Consider the following 22,147-nt stretch of genomic DNA (forward strand, 5'->3'; position numbering starts at 1 on the left):
ATTTTCCTCTGGGCTCGATCCGCTTTTTTCTTTTTCTTTCTAAGTTCTTCTTCGATTAAAACGTAACAGCCTTGCTGACGGCCTTAAAACAAGCCGAATGTCCCCCAGGAAACATCAATACATTTCCCGATTTCTCAGCGGACTGTCGGTTGTTTTAGAGAGAACAGGCATCAGTGGCAAGTCTTGTTGGCTGCTTGAAAATCGCATTCCCAATGCGACAATATTGTTTCAGCTGAAAGAGCTTGAGTGCCAAGCAATATGCATGTTCGCAACGGGAATAGACTAAAATAGATTGCATCAAGATTAGTTTATAATTTCCCGAGTGGGATTTTTAGGTTCTAGAAAGGTTTTTAATTGAGGCAAGCATAATTAATTCAATGTCAATTATGATGGAAAGTCTCATAGCAATGCGTTTGTTTGCTCGCTTTTTTGAGTTAAACTTACAGCACACTCTACTAGACGATTACGTTGTTAAAACATAAGCAAACAAAATTATTATTATTTCTCAACTGTCTTTGTTTTCTGAAAGTTTCAAATATTTTTTTAACTTGCAAATTGACATCAACAATTAATCTAAATCTTCACGATTAATCAATTTGATGTTCCATCTTGAATTGTTTTCTGTCAATCTTTAATTATCATGCATCACCACTTACAGAATTCAAGACATTGTGTTTCATTTCTAAACATGAAAGCCAATTTAGCATTGTTTGGAACATTTCATTTCCAACAGCACGTTTTACAGCAAATCTAAAAAATACATGACCGTTGGATGTTCAACTGATTTGTACCTTGTCTTTCACGATTTCAATAATTGATTTTATTCACAGATATGTCAAATATTATTGTTTCATGCTAATATCAACACGAATTAAATAATGACCACCCTCAATGGACAACAGCTGGGACAAACACGGTGGCTACAGACCAACATAGTGGATACATGCCCCAGGTGAGGTTTGAACATATCTACAGTAGTGTTATGTCATTGATAAAGTGTTTTATGAGAGTTTTATTACTTTTTGAAAGAATTTATAATTATCCATTGTTGCCATCTTTTGCGACAGTTAAATAATGTTTCTTCCTGAAAAATTATTTCATATGTAAGGCATTCATTAGTTTGTTTCTTTTTGACAAATTTTATAGCAGTTTTTCTAATCGTATTTTGTAGCCTACACGCTCATACTTTTACATTGTTTTTATCGGTTGCTTGGAAACAATGCTGCTGAACTTAAAAGTCTGAATACTTAAAATGTGAAAAACAACGTTTGTTGGGTATTTTTTAATTTTTTAAAAACGTTCAATTGTTTAAAATAAAAAAATCATAATAATTTTGTGTAAACGTGCAATCAAAACAGATCTTTTTTGTGTTTCTAAATATCTTTGGCGGGTGCGTTCAAATCGCAAATTGTAAAGGTGGAGAACTTTTTGCTAAGCTTTTAACAAATTTTTAGTTGAAGTAAAATGTGACCACAAGATTTACCCACGATTATGCATATATATTTGTTTTAAGATATTCTTGTAAAATAGCATTTTGTGATAAATGGTTGAAACACTATACAAGAACTTATGCATCGAAAAATCATGAAATTATAGTACCTGAAAGTAACCACTAAAATTTAAAAAAATGTGTAGACTAACAGGGTTACAACGCGGTACCTACAAAGTTACTTTTCCCGATGAGTTCTATAAACTTGAATTAAATTAAGTTAGTTGTGTTGCAATTCCATCAGTGTGTCATGCAAAAATCACACTCCACTGTGCTTACTAAATATGTTCTGTATTTTACAAATACAATCTGCTAATTCATTTATCAGCCCAGGCGAACAACAAAAAGATTCGAAGATGAACAGTTCAAATAATGGCACTTCGATTATCACAATCGTAGTTGAGATAGTATACTTCTATGCTTTTTCCACATAACAGATTATAACAACTTTTACCCAAGATGCACTTGCCGTTTGCAAAGTTCCTTGCTTATAAACCAAAAAAATGTTAAGAGTGAACGATTTGGCAAACAATAACACAGCACAATGCTGGATGTGAAAGGGAAAGAAGAAACTGTTTTTTTTTGTTTTTTTTTTTCAATACTAGATTCGCAACACAATGACAACACGTTTTTTTTCAATTTTTTTTTTTGTACTTTTCGGTGGACATACATCAATTTGATAAATTTGCACAAAGGCATGTGCTTAAGGTGGTATATTCATTTTTTTTGAACTGTTTTTTAATATTTTTATCGCTGGAGTTTTATCTATATCTTCGTCATTGGTCATTATTAAAATTACGTGCAGTGTTTCACACTCAAAACAACTAAAATGCTTCAAATTAAAAATTGTTAGTCGCATCATATTTGAAATCTTAATCGGTTTAACAGAAGTAGAGTGCAAAACTCTGGCTATGTTCTCCATTTCTCATCTTCTTTCTCTCAGCCAGGCCTATGTGGTTTCTCAGTGCATTTTTTTGTGATGGTCCCACGAGAAATTTGACACTACTTACGGTATCTTCATCTAATTTGACCATTCACTGCCGGTGCTCTTCACAGAAAAGATGGCTTTGAAAGCAAACTTATACACCATACCTGCGTCGCGACTTTTACTGGTTAGTTAAATACTGTAGTCTATAAGAGGGTTCTATGAAGAGGATTGTAAAACTGTAAATTTTAGTTAGCTTGAGGTAGCATGTTTTAAGCCTAACTTCAACAGACGTAAACTTTGACGCATTAAATGGAAATGAGTCCAATTATTTAAGTTTTGTTTATTTATCATTTTCAAAAGTGTACAGACTACTATACAATAGAAATCAAGGTTGGTGATAGTCAGGTTTAAAAAATACAACAGGCCATCAACGTGATGATAGATTGTTGTTGGTTTTGGTTTTAAAATGCAGAGAAGTTGTGCTCCATATGCCTTTGCGGTGAGTTCTAAGCCAAGTTGAGAATCAAGCAAACAATTCACAACATTAGACCTAAACAATTAAACATACCTGGCTTAGAGAAATGCATTTTTAAAATTCGGACAGAAGGAAACAAGAGCGACCAATTTGAGAACACCAACGCGATGAAAGACAGCCAGTGGGGCTATTTGAAGGAATTTCTTTGGTATTTTAGTCTGCAAAGACAGTTTAAAATGAACGGAATTTCTTTAAACATAGAATTACTTTGAAATAAAATGGCCCTTTGTTTTAAAATATAATCCGTTTGTTTTAAACACTTGTAGCCGTGAATGACTGATAATTTCTTTGAAAGAAGCGGAGCAAGACTACCTACTTTAAACTTTAAGCTGCTTTCTTCTTTTTGGAATTTGTATATATACATTTTTTTTTATTATCCAGTTGACAACAAAACGAAATTGCTCTTATTTCGAAACGAAGCCACCGCAAACAATGTATTTGTTCTAACAAGCTTTACAGTAGATTCCAGACCGCTTAGAAACTCTTACAAGTATTTCTCCAAATCGAATTCATGAAATGCGTTTCTAGCCCTACAGACCTTCCTTGCTTCCACCAACGATTAACAATACTCCCTTATTATAGATGTCTTTCATAAAACTGTAAATTGGCAAAGTTACAGTGTTTGTACTAAGAGTAAAATATGAGAGTGGTTAGACAGACAAAAATATGCTCATCTTGTGTCAAAGTAAGACAATAAATCTCAAATTTATAATAAATCCACGCTTTGTATAATATGATGCTTCGTTGACATGATCTGTTTATATTTTAAACATATTCTAGAATTATTGTTAAAATTGTTAGAGTCTTTTGTTCCTTCAGCACTTCGAATTTGCATTGACACTTTGCAGCTAAAAAGCGTCATTTACTTAAAAAGCACCAAGACATAGTTTCTAATTTCTTTAAATTTTTTAAGTCCAAACAATTTTTTTTAGTAAAATTTTTCGTATAAAACAATTTCAATGAAAAGTTTAATGTTTTAGCAGAAGAAAATGCAACTCACAGCATGACAACAAACCGCGTCTTCAAGTTTGTGTAAAGCCTTTGTGAGAAAGACGCTGCGGTAAAATCAATAAATTGATTTTTGTGCAAGATTTTCAATTTTTTTTAACATTCCTTCAGTCTATTTCTCAGTTCACAGAACAAGCTGTATTTAAAAACAATCCGAGAAACATTAGGTTCAATCATAAGTACACTAGTCTTCAATTCCGATTTTGTTGTATACTGCGACTTATGGGCGTCCGCCATTTTGTTATTAGGTTATCTTGTCGACAAAAAACTGAATTTTGTTTTTGTTGCTCAGAATATTATAACCTTTCCATTTGGGTAAGTTCCAAATACTTTTGAAGTAAATTTGCACAATAATTAATCCATTATCGGTCTAGCATTGACACCCCGCACAGAATGTTCACTAATAAAGGATTTTTTTCAAGAATATGCTCGAATTAGCAGAAACAAACAGACAATCACTGATAAGGCTTTTCTACTGACTGTTACTTGCTACATAGTTTTGCAAAAGATTCCAAAAGCCTTAGCATTGCGCTCGCTTTCCAATGGCCACTCATCGTAACCTATTAATTTGAAAAGTAACAATTTTTTTTAACAATTTGTGCTGAACTTATAAAAATAAGCTCCCAAAGATCTAATGCAGTGCTCCCATAAATTGCCACAATATCGTAGGTTTATTCTTGCCAAGGATAATGGCGGAAAATTAATCTGTGAATGTTTTCTTAGTTTTGAAACAATAAAGTGCGAACAATCTAACATCATGTTTTGATTATTATTTTAGTGAACAATTTTCAATCTGTTTTCATGTTTGATTAATTTTTATGTTTTTTTTTTCAGTACCGCTTTAGGTCGGGCTCATTTCGAAAAACAGCCCCCGAACAATTTGAGAAAAAGTAACTTTTTTAACTTCTCATTGATACTGTATGATGGGAATGGTCAACCTGTGCAAGTCAGTGAAGCAACGTTCATCGGTTTCGTTGAAAATGAAACGGTGAGCTTCATTGTTTATGCTGATTGGTGGCCAAAGCTTTCAACTTTTTGACGTTTAATTTGCAGTTTACAGTAGTATCCAAAAGTAGTATCATTCATACAAGATATCATATGAATACTTGGTCTAATTATTCATCCGAAGTCGTCAATACTTGGTTCAGGCAAGGCCGTTGAAGATAAAGTATCCAATAACATTGAGCTTGCCAATTTAGCTTTGTCTTATTTTAGGCGTTAATTGATCTTTAAAACTAAGTGCATTTATAGTCTTTTTGCTTTTATTATATAGGCTTGTGAATGATTGATATTATCTTTTACTTTTCATCAGAATAAGCAACTTTTACTGGATGATATAAAAATTTCAAAAATAATTTTAAAAAAATCCAAAGCGCGTACGTGCACTCAGATAGACTTTGGGAGTATCACCACTGACTTAGAGACTTACTGCTTTTGCCAAGTACTGGTGTAAAAAACACCATTGTACAACGACCAGCATAACTAATATATTTTATTTAACAGGAAGCGCAAGGTGAGAAGACAAACAATGGAATCCAGTACAAGTTGAAATTGCTCTACGCAAACGGTGAGTTTCTGATGTGTCCAAAGCATCGTTCTAACATTATTTAAATTAGTGTTCACTTCAACATAGCTTGCTCAAATAAGGCATCAGACAAAATCTTGGTTATCCTCATTTTAACACTTTTGATGAGTTTGATAGGCGTAATTGAAGTTAGTTGCAAGTTTAAAAATTTGTCGTGCTAAACTCCAGCGCTGAATATTGAATAAACGTTCGGTCCACAGACAATAATTAATTTAATACGTAGGTGTTGGTAGACTAAACAAACAGGTTGCAAATATGAAATAATGAAAGTTTGCAAAATTACCTCGTTGAGCTGCGTCCGCTAAAACTTTTTACATTTCTTGAAAATACCAAAACTATTCCGCTAAAAACGTAAGCAAGCGCAGGGCACAATAGAAGAGCTATAACATGTGTGCTTTTGATGAATTTTATAAAATTATTTATAAAATATTTTATAACTATTGTATCACTGTTATTTATTATATTTGAAAATAAACAATACTGCGCTTAGCCAGTGACAAAGACGTAACATGTCAGCGTAAGTCGGATTTAATCTATTCAAGCATTAGGATCAAAATCTATCAGCACTGCGGACTTCAATTGTACCTCAGAGACTCTTGGAAGAGTCATTTTGTATTACCCAGTTTTCATTATGAAGAACAGGCAGCCGGCAATGGATATCAGCTAAATTACTGATATTGCTCTCAGTATTGATTTTGCTGTCATCAACGCTGTAGCCTTAATGCTGAAATTGTTCCGCGTTGTACGAAAAGGATATGGTTGGCATTTGAAGCTACTGCTGTATTGTCTGCTTTTCAGATGAACATAGTCTGCTTTTTTTTCAAATTTGCAACAACTCTAAATGTTTCGTGAACATAATTAAATTATATACCAAGACAACGTTAAAGCTGGATTGAATGAACTATACTTTCTTGAGTATGCATATTTGTCATTGAAAACACATTGTTTGTAGGCATATGCAGAGCACAATCCATCTTTGTTCGTCTGATAGACTCCCAGACTGGACAGGTAAATCACATCGTTTATGTTCTAATCTGTATCTATTTTTAGCTTGTTGAAACACATATATTTATGCAACTAACTTAACTCACAAAAGTTTTCTGTGTGGCTGTATCCTGCTCTTTTCAACATCTTCAAGATTTTATATGATACAATATCTTAAGTTACACCGTAAGCTACACGAGCCTTCTGCCCTGTTTCAAATGTTAAAAAAAAACAATAACATTATTAGTTTACCAGGTCATTAACTTCCCTTAACTTATTCATCAACCTTCAGTACATGACTTGCAACGACGACGTTGCATTCGAGTTCTCAAAAGACCAGGTTTCTCCAGATGTTAAAAATTAAAATCTAGTCACAAAATTGTCGACTGGCAACGCTGCTTTGTTTTCCAGCCGATCATATACGAGGGGCAGGATAAGAATCCTGAAATGAGAAGAGTGCTATTGACCCATGAAATAATGTGCAGGTGAGGTGTTATAGATTGTGTGTCAAATCTTTCTGACATCTACAGCTCCATAATATGGGGTCAATCCACAGCTCCATAATATGGAGTCAACCATTAATTAACAAGCGTATTCTTCGTCAACTTGCACAAAACTGATTAAGGTTGCGCAGCAGTTAATGCTCTTTGCACATCTAATAACTTGGACTTCTTTGGCATTGACATTTACAATTGAGATGAATAGAATAATGGTGCAGTTGATTGCAATGTTTAGGCTACTTCATGACTGTAATAATATTTTTCAGCCGATGCTGCGACGGCAAAAGTTGTGGAAACCGCAACGAAACACCTTCAAACCCTGTGATTTCAACCGACAAGTAAGTTGTTTTACCAAATGTTGTTTCTTGTGAAGGTTTGGGTTGTATATTCGTAGTGTCGGGTTTGGATCGTTTTTGGTCTGACATCTTATCTGCAGCCGTTCCAACATGAAAAAAAATTGGAGATAAAGTAAAGACAACTATGATAAATAGAACTAGAAAATTGTTAAAACTTTTTTTTAAATTGTATTTTAGAATACGAAACTAATATGAAGAAATCTCCTTCAAATAAGGGTAGGCCACAATAATATGTGTAGGCGTGACATACACATCGTCTCCATTTGTACTCACCCCTGTAATGGCCGCAATAGACTTCTAGTAATTCAGAAGGAAATCGAAAACGTTGTAACTTTAGTAGGCTACAGATTTTGAAATGAACCGAAAATTTATTTTCATTTAGCTTTTTTCAGCGTCATAACTTCAGAAAAAGAAACAAAAAAGAACTGCAATTTACATAGAAATTGCGTTTTACCACGAATACTTCATTTTATTTTTTACTGTCAGTTTAACTGTGGACAGCGACGTCCACGCTTTATCTATGACTGAAGCTTGAAGTGATCTTTCAAACCAAACAGCAGCTCAAAAAACGACAGCCTGCTATTTCAGGACTAGCCTACATAACAAAGAATTCTTAATACTCCAAAGCAATTCTGTAAATTTCCTTCTGGTAAAGGATAAACCAATTAATTTGAAAGAGTTTGAGGCATCACGCAAATGTTGCACCAACTGTTCGCCTCTTGATAATTCTTTGAAGAAGGAAGTCAATTTGTATTAAAAACTTAATTCACCAACCTCACAATGCTAGTAGTGAATTTTATTCCAAATTATGCCAAGTGTTTAATACTGATTTAACGTTACAGTATATTGTTATAAAGTAAGTTTGTTTTGGAACGGTAATCTAGCTCTTATGGTGCAATTAAATTTCCACAACAAAAAAACATAAAAAGTCCCTTGTGACGCTTATTTGCAACAATAACAAAACCTTTTAAAACTGCGCATGTTTTGAACCTTTAGCGATAAGGACACGAGTTTCATCATACTGTAACTTACAATTTTGTTTCAAAATTTCCATGAAATTTTAGTGCAATTACCACTGATGTAACAATAGGGCGATAGGATCAGCTATTTGTTCGGTACGTTTATTATAAAATTAAACCGAGTTTGTATTTTTTTTCCTTTGCAGTCGCTCTAAATCAGCCGTGTAGCTTATTTCTTGTGTTTTGTCGCGTTAAAGCAGATGGACTTACTGAAGTAACAACTTTGATAACATCCCTGCGAACCAAATTGAATTGTTTTGCTAATGCTTCCATCTTCAGGAGGCTGCCATCGCTTACCTGATAAATTTTTAATTTTGTCATAAAAATCCATGCACATTGTTGAATGACGCTTGAGCCAAAAACCAAAATATCAAGTAAAAACGTGCTTGTGATGATACATTAACATGTTGCAAAAGCAACAAAACCTGCCATTAGCCCTGCATTGGGGTTACGGCACATTATCCTTACCCTTGCACTCAGCGAGTTTATGTAAAATTTATGAATTATTAATCGCTACGGATTCCATCCTTAAATCACAGTGACAATCCAAATGGCAGATTAGATCACATTTGCAGACTAAAACGGTCACGCGTTTGACTCCTTCAGATAGACGGAATGCGATGTCGGTTTTATCTACAATAAAACCGAGGTTATGACATTAGCCTCGTCATTCTCTTTCACTTGGTCAATAAATTTTTAACGATGGGAAACGTTACGTTAATTTGTGTTTAATAACCGAAAAAGTTATTGCAAAAGAGCTAATGGTTGAGTCCAGGTTATCGTTCATCAAACTAGCAAATTTTCATCACAAATCTGGTGGGCAAATTCGCACTTTGTAAACAATGGACACGGCAGGATTCTCAACGAGATTGCAGTTGTAGCGAAGCAGCGATCGTGCTCGTAGATCATCACAACTCGAACAACGACCTTTAACACAAGGTCTTTTGTTTACTCCGTGAAGTTTTGAAGCAGTTACAAACCGATGTTGTTAGACAGCAAAACCTGTCATTTTTACATTGAAGCAACCTCTGCAGTCGTTGAATCAATGTAAAAATGACCGCTTTTGCTGTTTGGGTATTGTCTCCCCATAGGACCCGTTGTCGCAGAGTAAAGCTTTGCTTTAATTAATCTTATCTCCTTTCGATCGATAATAATACACACTTTCAAATGACGTCACTTGCATTTTCAAACAAATAATCGATATTTTTTAGCCTTACAAAGTTTCCAGCTAAAGATTTGATAATTTTAAAGATTCCCAGATCACTTTTAATGTCACAAAACGTTGACTTGACGAAAACTCAGCTTTTGCAAGCTTCAACATCATCTTTCAACCTTGGCCGTGCTCCCCGCAGTCACGTGATCGCAAACCGCGGCAGCTGTTGCAAACTATTTATTTAATTTAGACTGAGGTTAATGCAATGATCTTTATACTACCCGTCCCAGCGAACCCCATTATAAATTGATTATGACGTATGTCTTGACATACACCGTCAAACCCAACAGTGATATGTTGTGACCTCCTTAGCTTGCTGCGTCTCTCCGTGATCGTTGCTGCTGCAAATTTGATGCTGGTTTAACATGTGTGCGAACGTAATGATGGATTATCCCATGCGTTCAAAATTCTAGCAAAACTGCTATGTGCTAAACAGTGCTGAACAACCAGCAACCTTGCATCATGGTTTCTAATTTCATGCGTTGTGTCAATTGTGTGCCGTATCTAAAAACGCAATAGGATTCTAAAGAATGTGTGGTGCATTTTTCCAGTTTCCCCACCCTTTGTCAAAGTTTCGACCCCAAAATGACCTAGGGTGCAGATCAAAAGTGCTTTCTTGGCCCCTTATCAACGCCACTGGTCAGTTATTCCAAGCTCTTACAAAGGAACTGAATTAAAATTTTAAGGAACCCCAGTCCGATGATAAAAATGCCGCCAATATTTCGTAAGTTTCTTGACAAAAAGCTTTTTGCTTCGTCCCAAACTTCTTTGTCCTGGTTTCGATGTATTATCTAAGTTGGCTGCATGGGCAAGAGGTGAGAGTGTCACCAAAAGGCTGGTTTGAGTCTCAATAGGAGAGCGCGACTATGTTGTCTTGACAAGGCATTTCATCACAAAGTTGACAGCAGACATAAATATGTTTCTTGCTTTAAAATCTTCCGCATCTGGTCATCAACCAGGTCAACATGACAACCAATTCATTCCATTAATATTGTAAACCTTAAGCGAAAACACACACGCATTCTCAAACACATAATGAGCTCCATAGTTGAAAGGATATGCTCTTGCTCCATGTTCCTTGAACACTCACTCATTTATTATTATTGCTTGATGGTGTTGAGGACATTTTGTTCAAACACTTTAAGCAGGCCCGGATTTAGGGGGGGCAGAGGGTGCAGGTGCCCCGGGCTCCCCGACTTTTGAAGGGCCCCCCTACGTGAAAAAAATGTGATTTTGTGCTATTTTTTTTCCTTTTAGCCTTTGAAGTTTCTGCAAAATGCTGTGCAGTGCTGGATTAATGCTACTGTAGACGTAGAGGTGGTTTTTCGCGCCGTAGGCGCGAAAAATATTTTTGCACGGGGTCCCCCCGATCTAAAAGTGCCCCGGGCCCCCCATCAGCTAAATCCGGCCCTGCTTTTAAGTGTCATTTTTTTACTCAGAATTGTTTTATCTTGTTTTTATTTTGTAGTCACTGCGAGAAGAATTTTGTTTTGTCTCATTTCAATACAATCAACTTTATTTCGAACAGCTCTACTGCCGTTAATTTGATCGCTGCCCATCTGTCGTTTTTTATTTTTTGTCTAAATCTCAAGTGTTGTCATTTTAATTTTTACAAGTAGTTTTTTCGCTCTGCACATGCTTAACTTTTAACAGACTTTTTAAATTCCAAATACAAGGGATAGTTGTATATTTGTTGTCGCCAAAGTTTGTTTTGCCATGCTACCAGTTTGAAAGATTGCTAGGAACTGTATTTGTAATTTGCTTTCGATATTTTATGACTTTCTGAATCGAACCAAGTTCTTTCTGCATAATGTGCACAAACATAGGCTATGTTACCCGATTTTCTTATAAAAGTCGTGTTTTCATTTTAGCACATACTCAATAAAGTTTTTCCTCAAATGCAATCAAAATTGCTTGAAAAACGCTGGAAATCCAAGGGACATGAGAAGATTCCAGGTAAAAATAATAACACTATTCTACTGTAGAAGGGGAATAAATATGTAACTTTACGATAAAAAAAATGTGACAGGGATGATGGTCGTTTTCTTGTGTTTCTGAACAAATGAATTGCGTATCACATCTACAAATAAGAGAAAAAAATTTATATTTGTGCTTACCATCGAAATTTTCAATGTTTGAGTGTAAATTCCGGTGGAATATTTATTCGAAAGCAGTATACATTTTGTTTCATTAGAACTACATTTTGGAAAGCACACAAACTTGCTGATTGTCAGATCCTTAGCAGGCCAAAGCGATGTGGTGACGGTTATATCCTCCGTAGATTCTTGTGGCACAGATGTTTGTAGTTGTGACCGACTCAATGCTTAGACTATTCTTAAGTTAAGTTTTTTACATCTTTGCTTGAAGATAAATAGTGAAATAAGCGATCGTATTTAAGACCTCTTAGTTACCCTAAGTTGGTCAAGGCACTCTAAACACTTCTTTTTTTATTATAAACTGAAAGACAAAATTGCCATCTCAAAAAGATGAAAGTCTTCTTTTCATTCCAACGATGATGCTATAATGTGCCTGCATCGATGAAAGCTGCTTTCGTTTTTCATTCCAGGTCGTCATTTCCACCCAAGTGCAAGTAGATGTTGGAGTTATCGCTGTGTCACAGAACATGTTTGTACACAACAATTCTAAGCACGGTCGAAATAAGAACAAACAAAAGATAGAGAATGTTTCAGAGAAAATAGGTAAGTTTTACTCAATCAATGTGCAATTACTCTAAAATAAAGTTTCATAGATAAATATCAAGAGTTTTTTGCGCGACTTTTCTTGTCAATAAAACTCACTAATTCTTATCCAGCGATATCTTATTCTTGTTCATAAAGCTTTGGTTGGTTAGCTTTTGATTAGCCTACCCCATCGTAGTTCATTGCAATCAAAGTGTCTTTTACTATACCTTCTATATAGCAATGGCAAACCTGAAAGAAAAAAAAATTGATAATTAAATGTAGCAGTTGATGCCTACAGTAGTTGATGCCTACAGTAGTTGATGCCTACAGTAGTTGATGCCTACAGTAGTTGATGCCTACAGTAGTTGATGCCTACAGTAGTTGATGCCTACAGTAGTTGATGCCTACAGTAGTTGATGTCTACAGTAGTTGATGCCAGTGATTTTCATGCATCCTTGAGCTGTGTTGCTGACGCTGCCACTTGCAATAGACAGAAGATTTTACAACCTCTGTTTTTTATTAACTTTTGCAAATTGTATCGTGGTTAGTTTTTTGTATCTGCAAATTGATGTAGGTTGCATCTTATAGTTTAAAACTAGCATGAGGGGTAAGTTCTTGTGTTGCTTTTGCACTAGCCCAGGGGTATCTTAACTTTTTTAAAAGGGACCAAAGTGCTTGTGAGCCAACAGTTTCACAAGAAAGTTTCAAATATAAGTTGAACGCATAATCCAGATTATGTCTTACTATTATTGAAAATATTTATGATGGCGTCAACTTGGTATGATTTCATATCATGAGAAAGTGAATCACTCGGAATATTTTCAGATCATGTTTCAATTGCTTTCATAATCACCAGTCAGAGCAGTGTCCCTCGTGGATTCTTTATGATTAGTCTGAGCGTAGATCGCACAAAAATAGATCCATCTGTTGCTGTCAATCAAGCAGCTCTCAATTGACATCGCTCACTTCACAAAAACAATACTTCCTTTGTATATTGGTTATTAAGAAAAAACTTAAAGCTATGGCAATGCATTTAACCTTCTAATTTCCAAATATCGTTTTTATTTTCAACAGAAAATTAAAGTTGAAAATATGAAATGTTTCAAACAAAATATTCACAAAATAAGCAATTAATTTCTTATTTGTTCTAAGTGACAGACTGCGTTTGTTTTAAATAGAAATGCGTGGATTCACTGGTGAACGATAGCCGACGATTTCAGTGCTTCTGCGGGGTGTGTTGGGTTGCAAGAAGTTTTTCTGTTAAAACGTTCGGTAAAAGTTTATTGCTGAAAAACATTTCAACAAAAATAAAAAACAAAAACATTTCATGTTTAAGTTAAACATACTGAATCTTCAACCTGGCTTATTTGAAAAGAACTTAGGATTCAGGAGACCTTGACCTTCAAACTTTTCGTCAGCGGTGGAGTTAATAACTTGACTTTATGTTCCCCAAGGATTAGGAAAAAATCGAAGATCACATTTAGTAACTTATGCTATGCGTGCACCGCGAATGAAGTACTCTTTAATTTGAATGATGTTATGGCAGTGCTTCGCTAGTTGCATCAACAAGATTTCAAACACTTCGACTCAAAGATCAAGCAGCAATAGATTGGTCACCTTTTCAGACTGTGCCCGTTGATTTGATGCTCCATCGAGTCATATCAAAAGCTTTTAAAAGAATGTCATTGAATTTTGTTGTTACTTGATAGTCATCAACAAAGTCACTGGTTGAAGGGGATATAGGCGGTTGTTTGTATTGAAACTGTCAGTATTACAACAGTAAGGTAAACTGTAATTTAGTTCATAGCTGTTTTTATATGGTTGTTTTTATGGTTGTTAGCTGTTTTTATATTTTGTCCCTATGTTCATCCAGTGATAGAATGAAGCAGATTGCTATTGTATCACTTTTATTGATCACACAGAGCAGTCATTTTGTATCTCCATTTCGCACTCCGAATTATGGTATATATACGTCTATTCTATGCTACTTACGTGTGAGTCGATGCAGAAGCAGCGAAATAATGAAACGGACAGTGGACGCACTTAATGAGCGCATTGGGAGTTGATACCAGTTCAGGCCGCTGTATAGTGCAATTCTTCAGTGACATCATGAGTGGGTGTCAATACTAACTTACCTTTTGATTTGATTGTCACGATTTTGATTAGAACGGATCTTTGTTAATTGCGATTCTTTTCCAAGAAAATCGAAACATATTATAACACAAACCATTCTATGTCATCCTTCTCATGCAGATTTATGACACTAAACACTGATTTCATTTTTAACTGGCTTACTTTCTCTTCCAGCTCTCCCTTGTATCAAAGCAATCAATCCCTCCGAAGGTTGGACGCAAGGTGGCGCCCCAGTAGTAGTTATTGGAGAAAATTTTTTCGAAGGGATTGAGATCGCTTTTGACGGACAAGTCCTCTACAGCGAAGTAAGCTTTGTGTACGTAATTTCAATGACGTGAAAAGAAAATAAGAAGCTTTTCAGGATTTATACGCTCACATCTACAAAGCAAAAATGTAGCCAACCTTGCTTTTAGCGTTTTGTTTTTAACCAAAGATATATTCAATCGCCATCTCCGCTTGCAGCAGATTGCGCATCAACATGGGCTATCTGCAGGGGCGCCGGAAGCGGGGGGGCAGGGGGGGCGGATGCCCCCCCTGCCCTCAGTTTTTTTGCAGATGGAGGGGCAGGGGGGGCAATGTTGCCCTTTTAAAGTCATGTAAGCTACTGCACATTTTGCATTATAACAATTTCTGCTATTCGCTTTTAGCCTAATTATAATCTTTCATTTTTGCTTCAAAATAATATTTACGGCACAAAATTTTGCAACACAGTAGGCTACAGGCCTTAAAACTCGTTTTTTTCCGGCAGCCATCGTGGCCTACCGGGTGCTCCTTCTCGACGGCCAAATCTGCGTGCTTGGAGACCAAAATCCAAAAAAAGTAACGATAGCACAAGTAAATAGAATTAAACTTGCAACAGTGCTAAAATGATCACTTAGCGTTGTTGAAGTCTGGGCCTGGGCGACGTCCTACAATAGAATCGTTGCACCACGCAATAGATTGTAATCCAGTACTGCGGGACTATCTAACGACACTCGCACGAGTGTCTCCAATGTGGCTGATTTTAAAGTTCGCCACTCCCCTAGAATTCTTTTTAGCAACGAAAAACAACTTTCGACATGTGTTGACGATGACGGCAAGGTAATAAGTAATAGTAATAAGTATTTCAATGATGTGAAGGACACTACTAAAAGAAGCATAATTTTTGCATAATATGATCCAAAAATGTTTTCCCCTCGGATGTCAACTAACCTAGTTCTCCTTTTTAACAACGCTTCAATGTCCGACAACATCGAATCGACATAAAAACGACAATACTGCCAGCCGATGTAAATTAGCACTTTGGATTAAGACTTTGTTAAAATAAACGTCGGGAATTACAAACAAGACTTATAGCTGGTGATCGCAGATGGATATATTCCATCAATATTCCCGCACAATGCAACAGTGGCGATTATGACGCGCTGACCTAATTTTGTGCCACTCTTTGATATTACATATTTTTCACAGTTAATCCACGATCATTCTATTGCGAAATTAAATAATTGGCTAGAAGAGACCGGCGGCCAAACTTGGCCGATTGAGGAGGTAGCACCGGCGGTCATTCAAGCACTACTTAGCGGCCATGGCTGCAGGCTGCTTTAAGGCTTGACAGTAGGTTACATCATTATAACATAGCATGATGCCCTTCTTTGTATACAGGACACTTGTAGGCTATCATTACTCAATACATAGTGAGCTAATAGATTAGCATTATCGCTATGTCTTATCTTAAAACTTGAAAAAAAATTGGCCTTTTAGTAAACAAAAGTGCCCTTTTTTCGTAATCTTGCCCCCCCAGTCAAAAATCGTTCCGGCGCCCCTGGCTATCTGTTTTCATGAGTCACGACTTTTAGCTAGCTCGCCCAGTGTCGTCAAACTGAGTTCGGTCCATGCCTGGATGTTGTCATACCATCGCCTTGGTTGTCTGCTTCTTTTTCTCTTTCCGTTAACTTTACCTTCCATGCAGATTTTGCTAACTCCGTATTTTGATCTTTCATGCAGTATGGCTTAAAGTTTTAAGTTTTTTTATTTTGTTGTTGCTGCAATTGGGGGTAGCTTCGTTATCGATGGAAAACAATGTTCTGATACAAATCTTCGATATGTTACTTGCTTTGGAAATGGGTTGTTTTGTTGGGAGAAAATTTTTAATATATTGCAATAGTTTAGTGAATATCATTGCTATTTCAGAGTAATCTGACTAGCACCAGTTTCCTATCATAAAGCATTTAGATCTAACTTTCAAAAATATTCAAATGAAATATTATATTTGAGTAAAGGACCTTCTGATGATCTTCCTTTTAGGGTGAAACTGGCCGTAGAGGTTTTAGAAAGGAATAACCATATTTGATGTAATTTGCTCTGTTTGAATTTTGGCTTGGCATTGAGCACTTTTTGTAATATTAATAGTATTTATGGTTTAGGTCTAACCTTCGATATTTTCTTGTTGATGTAGGCTATCACACAAAACGCTTTAAAAGTTTTTGCTCCGACGCGGCTCCATCCCGGGCCAGTGGAAGTAAGCGTGCTTGTAAAAGGAAAACGATTTCAGTGTGGCCCAACTATTCGATATACTTATACAGGTGAGATTATATATTTACAGTAACCCTGTTCAGATACTGAGGAAATGACAATCATGCATCAAAATTAACTCGTTTGTGCTTCGGAATATTTCTAATTGTTGCTGTTTTATTGTGACAGCATAAGAAACACTTACACAGCCGACTGTGGAAACACGAAAGTGTTGCGCTTGAACTGCTTTCAAATTATTGAAATCGTTTGAACTAAATAATTTTTTTCATCTTTCAGAGCTTAATGAAGCTGGAATGGAATACTGCTTTCAAAGGTTGCAAAAAGCGCTTCCGAAGAACCCTGGTGACCCTGAAAGCTTACCAAAGGTAAATTACATTTTGTAAAACTTTGACAAAGGACGATTGCACAAAAAATAAAGTTAGTTATTTTATAGAAGACTTAGATGATGTGTTCTCCTATCTAGGTCACCTCCAACGCTCCCATTGGCTTAGATCTGAACATGAGACAAATCAAAATCTCATTAGCGATATATTAAATCGATTATTGTGCAGTATTCTAATCTACAGTAGGCTATGAGCAAACAGCAATCGTGGTAAAACAAAATGTCCGTGGTATGGTCAGGTCATCTCCGCAACAAAAAGAATTATTACGGCAATGTAATCCAAGCATTAAACAACTTTGAGACGACATTACCTTATTAAAAATGAGTAAAAGCAACTACTATATATTACTTTTGCTACTATAATAATAATCGCTGAGAAACAAAAAGAATTTTTTCTTTATGTGGAATTCGCAGTCGTTAACAAAATAGTTTTTGTGTAGTCAAGGCGATAATACGTAATCAATGAAAATTTGCATAATGTTTAGGAACTTCTTTTGAAACGGGCAGCTGACATCTTAGACAAGTTTGTTGGCTGTCAATTTAACTCTCAAATTGGCCCTTCGTCCACTGTTGCCCCACCGCATTTGGTGCCTCCATCTGGTGGACCGCCTGGTGCATTTGTTCCTCAGTCTGCAGCCATGGTGGGGTACGTGGCGGCGGCATCTTCGCAGTTTAACGGGATAGTTGACAGATACGAAGCCAGTGACTCAGGTTGGATAGGTTTGTTCCTTTTGATATTTGGTTTGCTTCAGCAAAGTTTGCCGAATTTTGTTATGTTGATGTGAAAATAAAAATTAAGTAGGCTACAGTAGGTCTACACTTTACAGTGTATAATAAAGTGATAATCACTTGACAAAATTTATTTATAGTTTATAGCAACATGATGGTTTTATCAATGTCCTATATCAGGCTATGAATAGGCTTAATAAAATCACAAAAAAGCAGTACATGCACACAAGCACTTTTATTGGATTAGACAGTACAGTTTTTTTATGTTTATCCACTCACATTTTGCAAATTTGTGTCAGGTTATTCCAGAGGAAACAGCGTTTCACCGCGTAATGGTTATTCTCCTCAAGGCACCCCAAACAGTGCAAGTGGGGGGAGCATAGGGCCTGTGTCCGGTCTTACATCGATTGGGGCTATCGGAGGCCCGGTTTCGTACAACTGTTCTCCATCTTTCAATTCCTATCCTGGCTCAGCCCCTTCCTTCACGAACATGGCGAATCACTCCTCCAGCTTACTTTCTGGAACGGGAAGTGAGTTTCACGATTTGTTTTAATAGTAGAATTAGACCGAATTTTATCTTTTACATACGGTACACAAAACACGGTATCATTAAAGAAGATGACTCAACAGTCACGATTTGCTTTTGGTAATTATAGTTATGCATGCTGGTTGGTTATTTTAGTAGTGAGATTTGTTCTTGAGGCAGAGGCATCCGTATAGCATATTCATATTTATTTAAGCTTTTGATCAAAAACAAAAAATATTTTGGAAGAGACTTCAGTGGCAGGAAGCACCTTTGAAAAAGAATATTTTAGATAAACAACCTAGATCAGGGCTACTCAACTGGCGGACCGCAGTCTGAATCCGGACCTTCTGGGTGTTGAAGGTGGACCTCGAGCTTCTGGAAGAATAACCTCATTGCCACATTTTAGGGCCTCTTTAAACAGATTTCCATTAGGGAAAAGCATTTTTTTGTGATTATCCAAGGAGCTGGAGGCTTCGCCCCCAGACCCCCCAACGCTTTGCCGTTTTCTTTCATGTGCGATCCACACAGCTACACTACAAAGAAACACAATATATTTTTCCTTTTTTATTTCTTTGTTTGTGTCAGACAAAAGTCCAAGTCGTGTTACATACTACCTGAAAAGTGTTTCGGTGCTCGTAGGCTACTAGTTGTTTAATTTTCGTGGTTACATATGAAATATTTACCGGACCGAAAAGTATTCAACTTGTCAAAATGGACCTTTGCTAACATTAGTTGAGTAGCCCTGGCCTAGATAAAAAAAATAAGCTTGTAGATAATGGACAATATCTCAATTAATTGTTTAAGAAAAATAAGTTGAAAAATCCGCGATTAGACCTAAAGAAAAAGTGAAAACTGAAATAACAAGATGTTTGCTTTCTTTCACCACAATGAAAGTAGATGTCCGTTGTTGCTTGGTAACGGACCTTCTGACGTTGTGACAAAATGACCGCAACAAAACAACATTTCCGTTTTTGCTGAGATTTAACATTCAATTATGCTGGATAGAATAACTGCAAGGAAATAATATAGTCTACTCAGTATCCCGCAGCGAGTGTGACACAACAGATAGCGTAAAGCGGCCATTTGATTAGATTTAGAAAAATGGTTACATTCTCAATTGGAAAGATTACCTTTGCTTTGTTATTGACATGTTTATCATTGTGGGCGCAAAAGGTGAGTCAGTAGGATGAACAATTAGTATCTAGCTCCAGGATAGAAACGTAGTTAAGCGAAGAATCAATTGCAAGACTATTCGACATTGCGCCACGCTAGCTGCAACCTCAGCAACCGTGTTGCAGCTTTTACTTCAAGTTCATAAAACATCAATATTGACTGTGCCAGCATGAAAAGATATGATTTCCTTTCGATTTATTTGCTCCATATTTTAAACAAACGTTTAGTATTTAAAATTGTCTTTCGGATCTTGACTGTTTATTTATAAGAAGTTCAATCACTTCTCCTTGCAAGTATTTCGTAACTTGTGATTCATTTTTTAAGCAAGTTTTTTTTCACGAAAGTGAGAATTTAAATTGTTGTGTGTAGTCATCCCTTCGTCGCCATCATCCGGGATGATTCCCTTCTCAACAACAGGAACAACGCCAGGCATATTTAGCTTCTCTCCCGTTAACATGATCTCAGCAGTGAAACAAAAGAGCGCATTTGCTCCTGTGATCCGACCTCACAACTCCTCTTCACCTCTTGGCACATCTAGTAGTAACCTGGGAGGCACACTAATGCACGGTAGGTTTACATAAATATTAAACATGTTGAAAACATTAAAAAAAAACTAACAAATAAAACACTGGGAACACTACAATTACTACTCAATGAGCACAATCTGTGTGACGTACACCGTAAAGCCGTAGAGTTTTGAAATGCTTCAAAGGATTTATTTTTTTGAGCTGAGTCACAAAAACTACGATAAAAAATGTAACCTTGTGTATTTTCTACGTAGCCTACTTTTTTGTCTGTAACTTATGTTTTGTTTCTTAGCTTTGAATGGCTACAGCTAATCATTATTCGCTGGCCTTTAACGACATTGGACGAAGCTGAGGTTTCAACGATTGTGAGGTGGTGATGTAATGCAAGCTGTTGCAAGCGAACCGTTTGTAGTCAGCTTGTTGCAGACGATCAGGTGACCAAAAAACTTTCGAATGACAAGTCACAATCCATAAAATCAACCAGTATTAAGATGCAACCAGCGGTGTTTTGTTTATGCTCTGCGGGTGTTGTTACAATTATTGCGTCCTACACGTGAAATGTATGATCATCACAGTATATATTAACCTAATATTGAAGCATAAGTTTCCATATAGCCTACGTCAGTATCACATATCGCAACGTATTTTTTAATGATAAGCTAATAGTGGTGAATAGGTCGATCGAGGATGCCTGGCAAAGCCAAAAAGCGGAGTCTTGCCAGAGTAAAAAAGCTGAGTCCTGGCAGTGTTCTGGCACTGCTCTGGCAGGGCCAAAACCTGAGCACAGATTCTTGTTTATGTGAAATTGAAATTATTTTTTGTTTGCTTATTTTATAAGAAAAGCAGTGCTCTGGCACTGCTCTGTGCTCTGGAAAAAGCAGATTTCTGACAGTTGTCTCCTCATTGAATCGTAGTAGTAGGATTGGGAAGTTGCTCTTTGGAACACAAAGACTCAGTCGTAGGTCGCTCTGAAATTGCAATAGCGGTCCGATTGTACAGCAGTACTGAAATTCCCATGTCCTCAAGTTGTTCAAAAGTGGTAAGATAAGTATGATAAGACCTCCCAACATAGCCTATTTGTACTTTACACTGAAATCACATGTTCTGACGTGCCGATGATAATTAATGCCTGTTAGTTGCCCAATTTTTTTGACACTTTGGGCATTTGTATGTGTTGGCGTAGAAAGCTACGTTGAAAATGTAACTGAAATGGTTTTTGAATTAGTTCAAGTTCATGCAAAGAAATTTATTCTCACACGAGTCAGTTCAATCATATATATAGCTAAATATCGATTTCGATCAGCTAGAAGCTAGATCATCTTCAGTTAAGCTTATTCAAATAGAAACTATTATATTTGAATAAGTCTATTTGAATAAGTCTATTTGAATAAGCTTAACTGAAGATGATCTAGCTTCTAGCTGATCGAAATCGATATTTAGCTATATATGATTGAACTGACTCGTGTGAGAATAAATTTCTTTGCATTACAAGACATGTAACCGAGTCGTTCATATCAAGCATTGTTGTGGGTTTGACACCTGTCAGAAGATACTTCATTTTCTTGAGTTCAAGTTCATGGTGTCCTGAAAGTGACAATGACTCCGTTGCACAAGACTTGCTGCTGCTACTTCCCCATCCCAATCTAATGAATATACAAAAATGTTGATTTTAAATAATTTTTCTACTTCCCCAATTTGGTAAAGCTCTACCTCTTGAAATTTTGTCGGGTCTTTGCGAAAGTGTGTGCAGTAAGTGAAAGTATTGTTGTGCTGTGGTCTCCAAGCTCCAACGGGCACATCCACAAAACAAGGCTAAACAACGGAAAAAGCAAAGATGGTCCGAGTATTGACGTTTGGTATTTCTAATG

The 22,147-nt window shown here is 36.3% G+C and overlaps 1 protein-coding gene across 2 annotated transcripts; it reads left to right on the forward strand.

Moving 5' to 3' along the window:
- The first annotated feature begins 844 nt into the window (after positions 1-844).
- Positions 845-21,485, forward strand: LOC145768182 (transcription factor COE3-like). Of its 2 annotated transcripts, none has more exons than XM_082579658.1 (15): positions 845-952; positions 4,795-4,948; positions 5,464-5,527; positions 6,498-6,553; positions 6,941-7,014; positions 7,296-7,367; positions 11,489-11,573; positions 12,184-12,316; positions 14,606-14,736; positions 16,866-16,992; positions 17,219-17,307; positions 17,810-18,044; positions 18,353-18,583; positions 20,122-20,319; positions 20,572-21,485. In XM_082579658.1, exons 1-15 carry the CDS (start codon positions 879-881, stop codon positions 20,589-20,591), a joined length of 1,743 nt encoding a protein of 580 aa, XP_082435784.1. In that variant the 5' UTR covers positions 845-878; the 3' UTR covers positions 20,592-21,485. The 2 variants fall into 2 exon arrangements, with proteins under 2 accessions (XP_082435784.1, XP_082435785.1); XM_082579659.1 differs by having other exon boundaries at positions 17,810-18,035.
- Positions 21,486-22,147: the final 662 nt, after the last annotated feature.

This window comes from Aplidium turbinatum, chromosome 4, assembly GCF_918807975.1.
Source record: "Aplidium turbinatum chromosome 4, kaAplTurb1.1, whole genome shotgun sequence".
Taxonomy (NCBI): domain Eukaryota; kingdom Metazoa; phylum Chordata; class Ascidiacea; order Aplousobranchia; family Polyclinidae; genus Aplidium; species Aplidium turbinatum.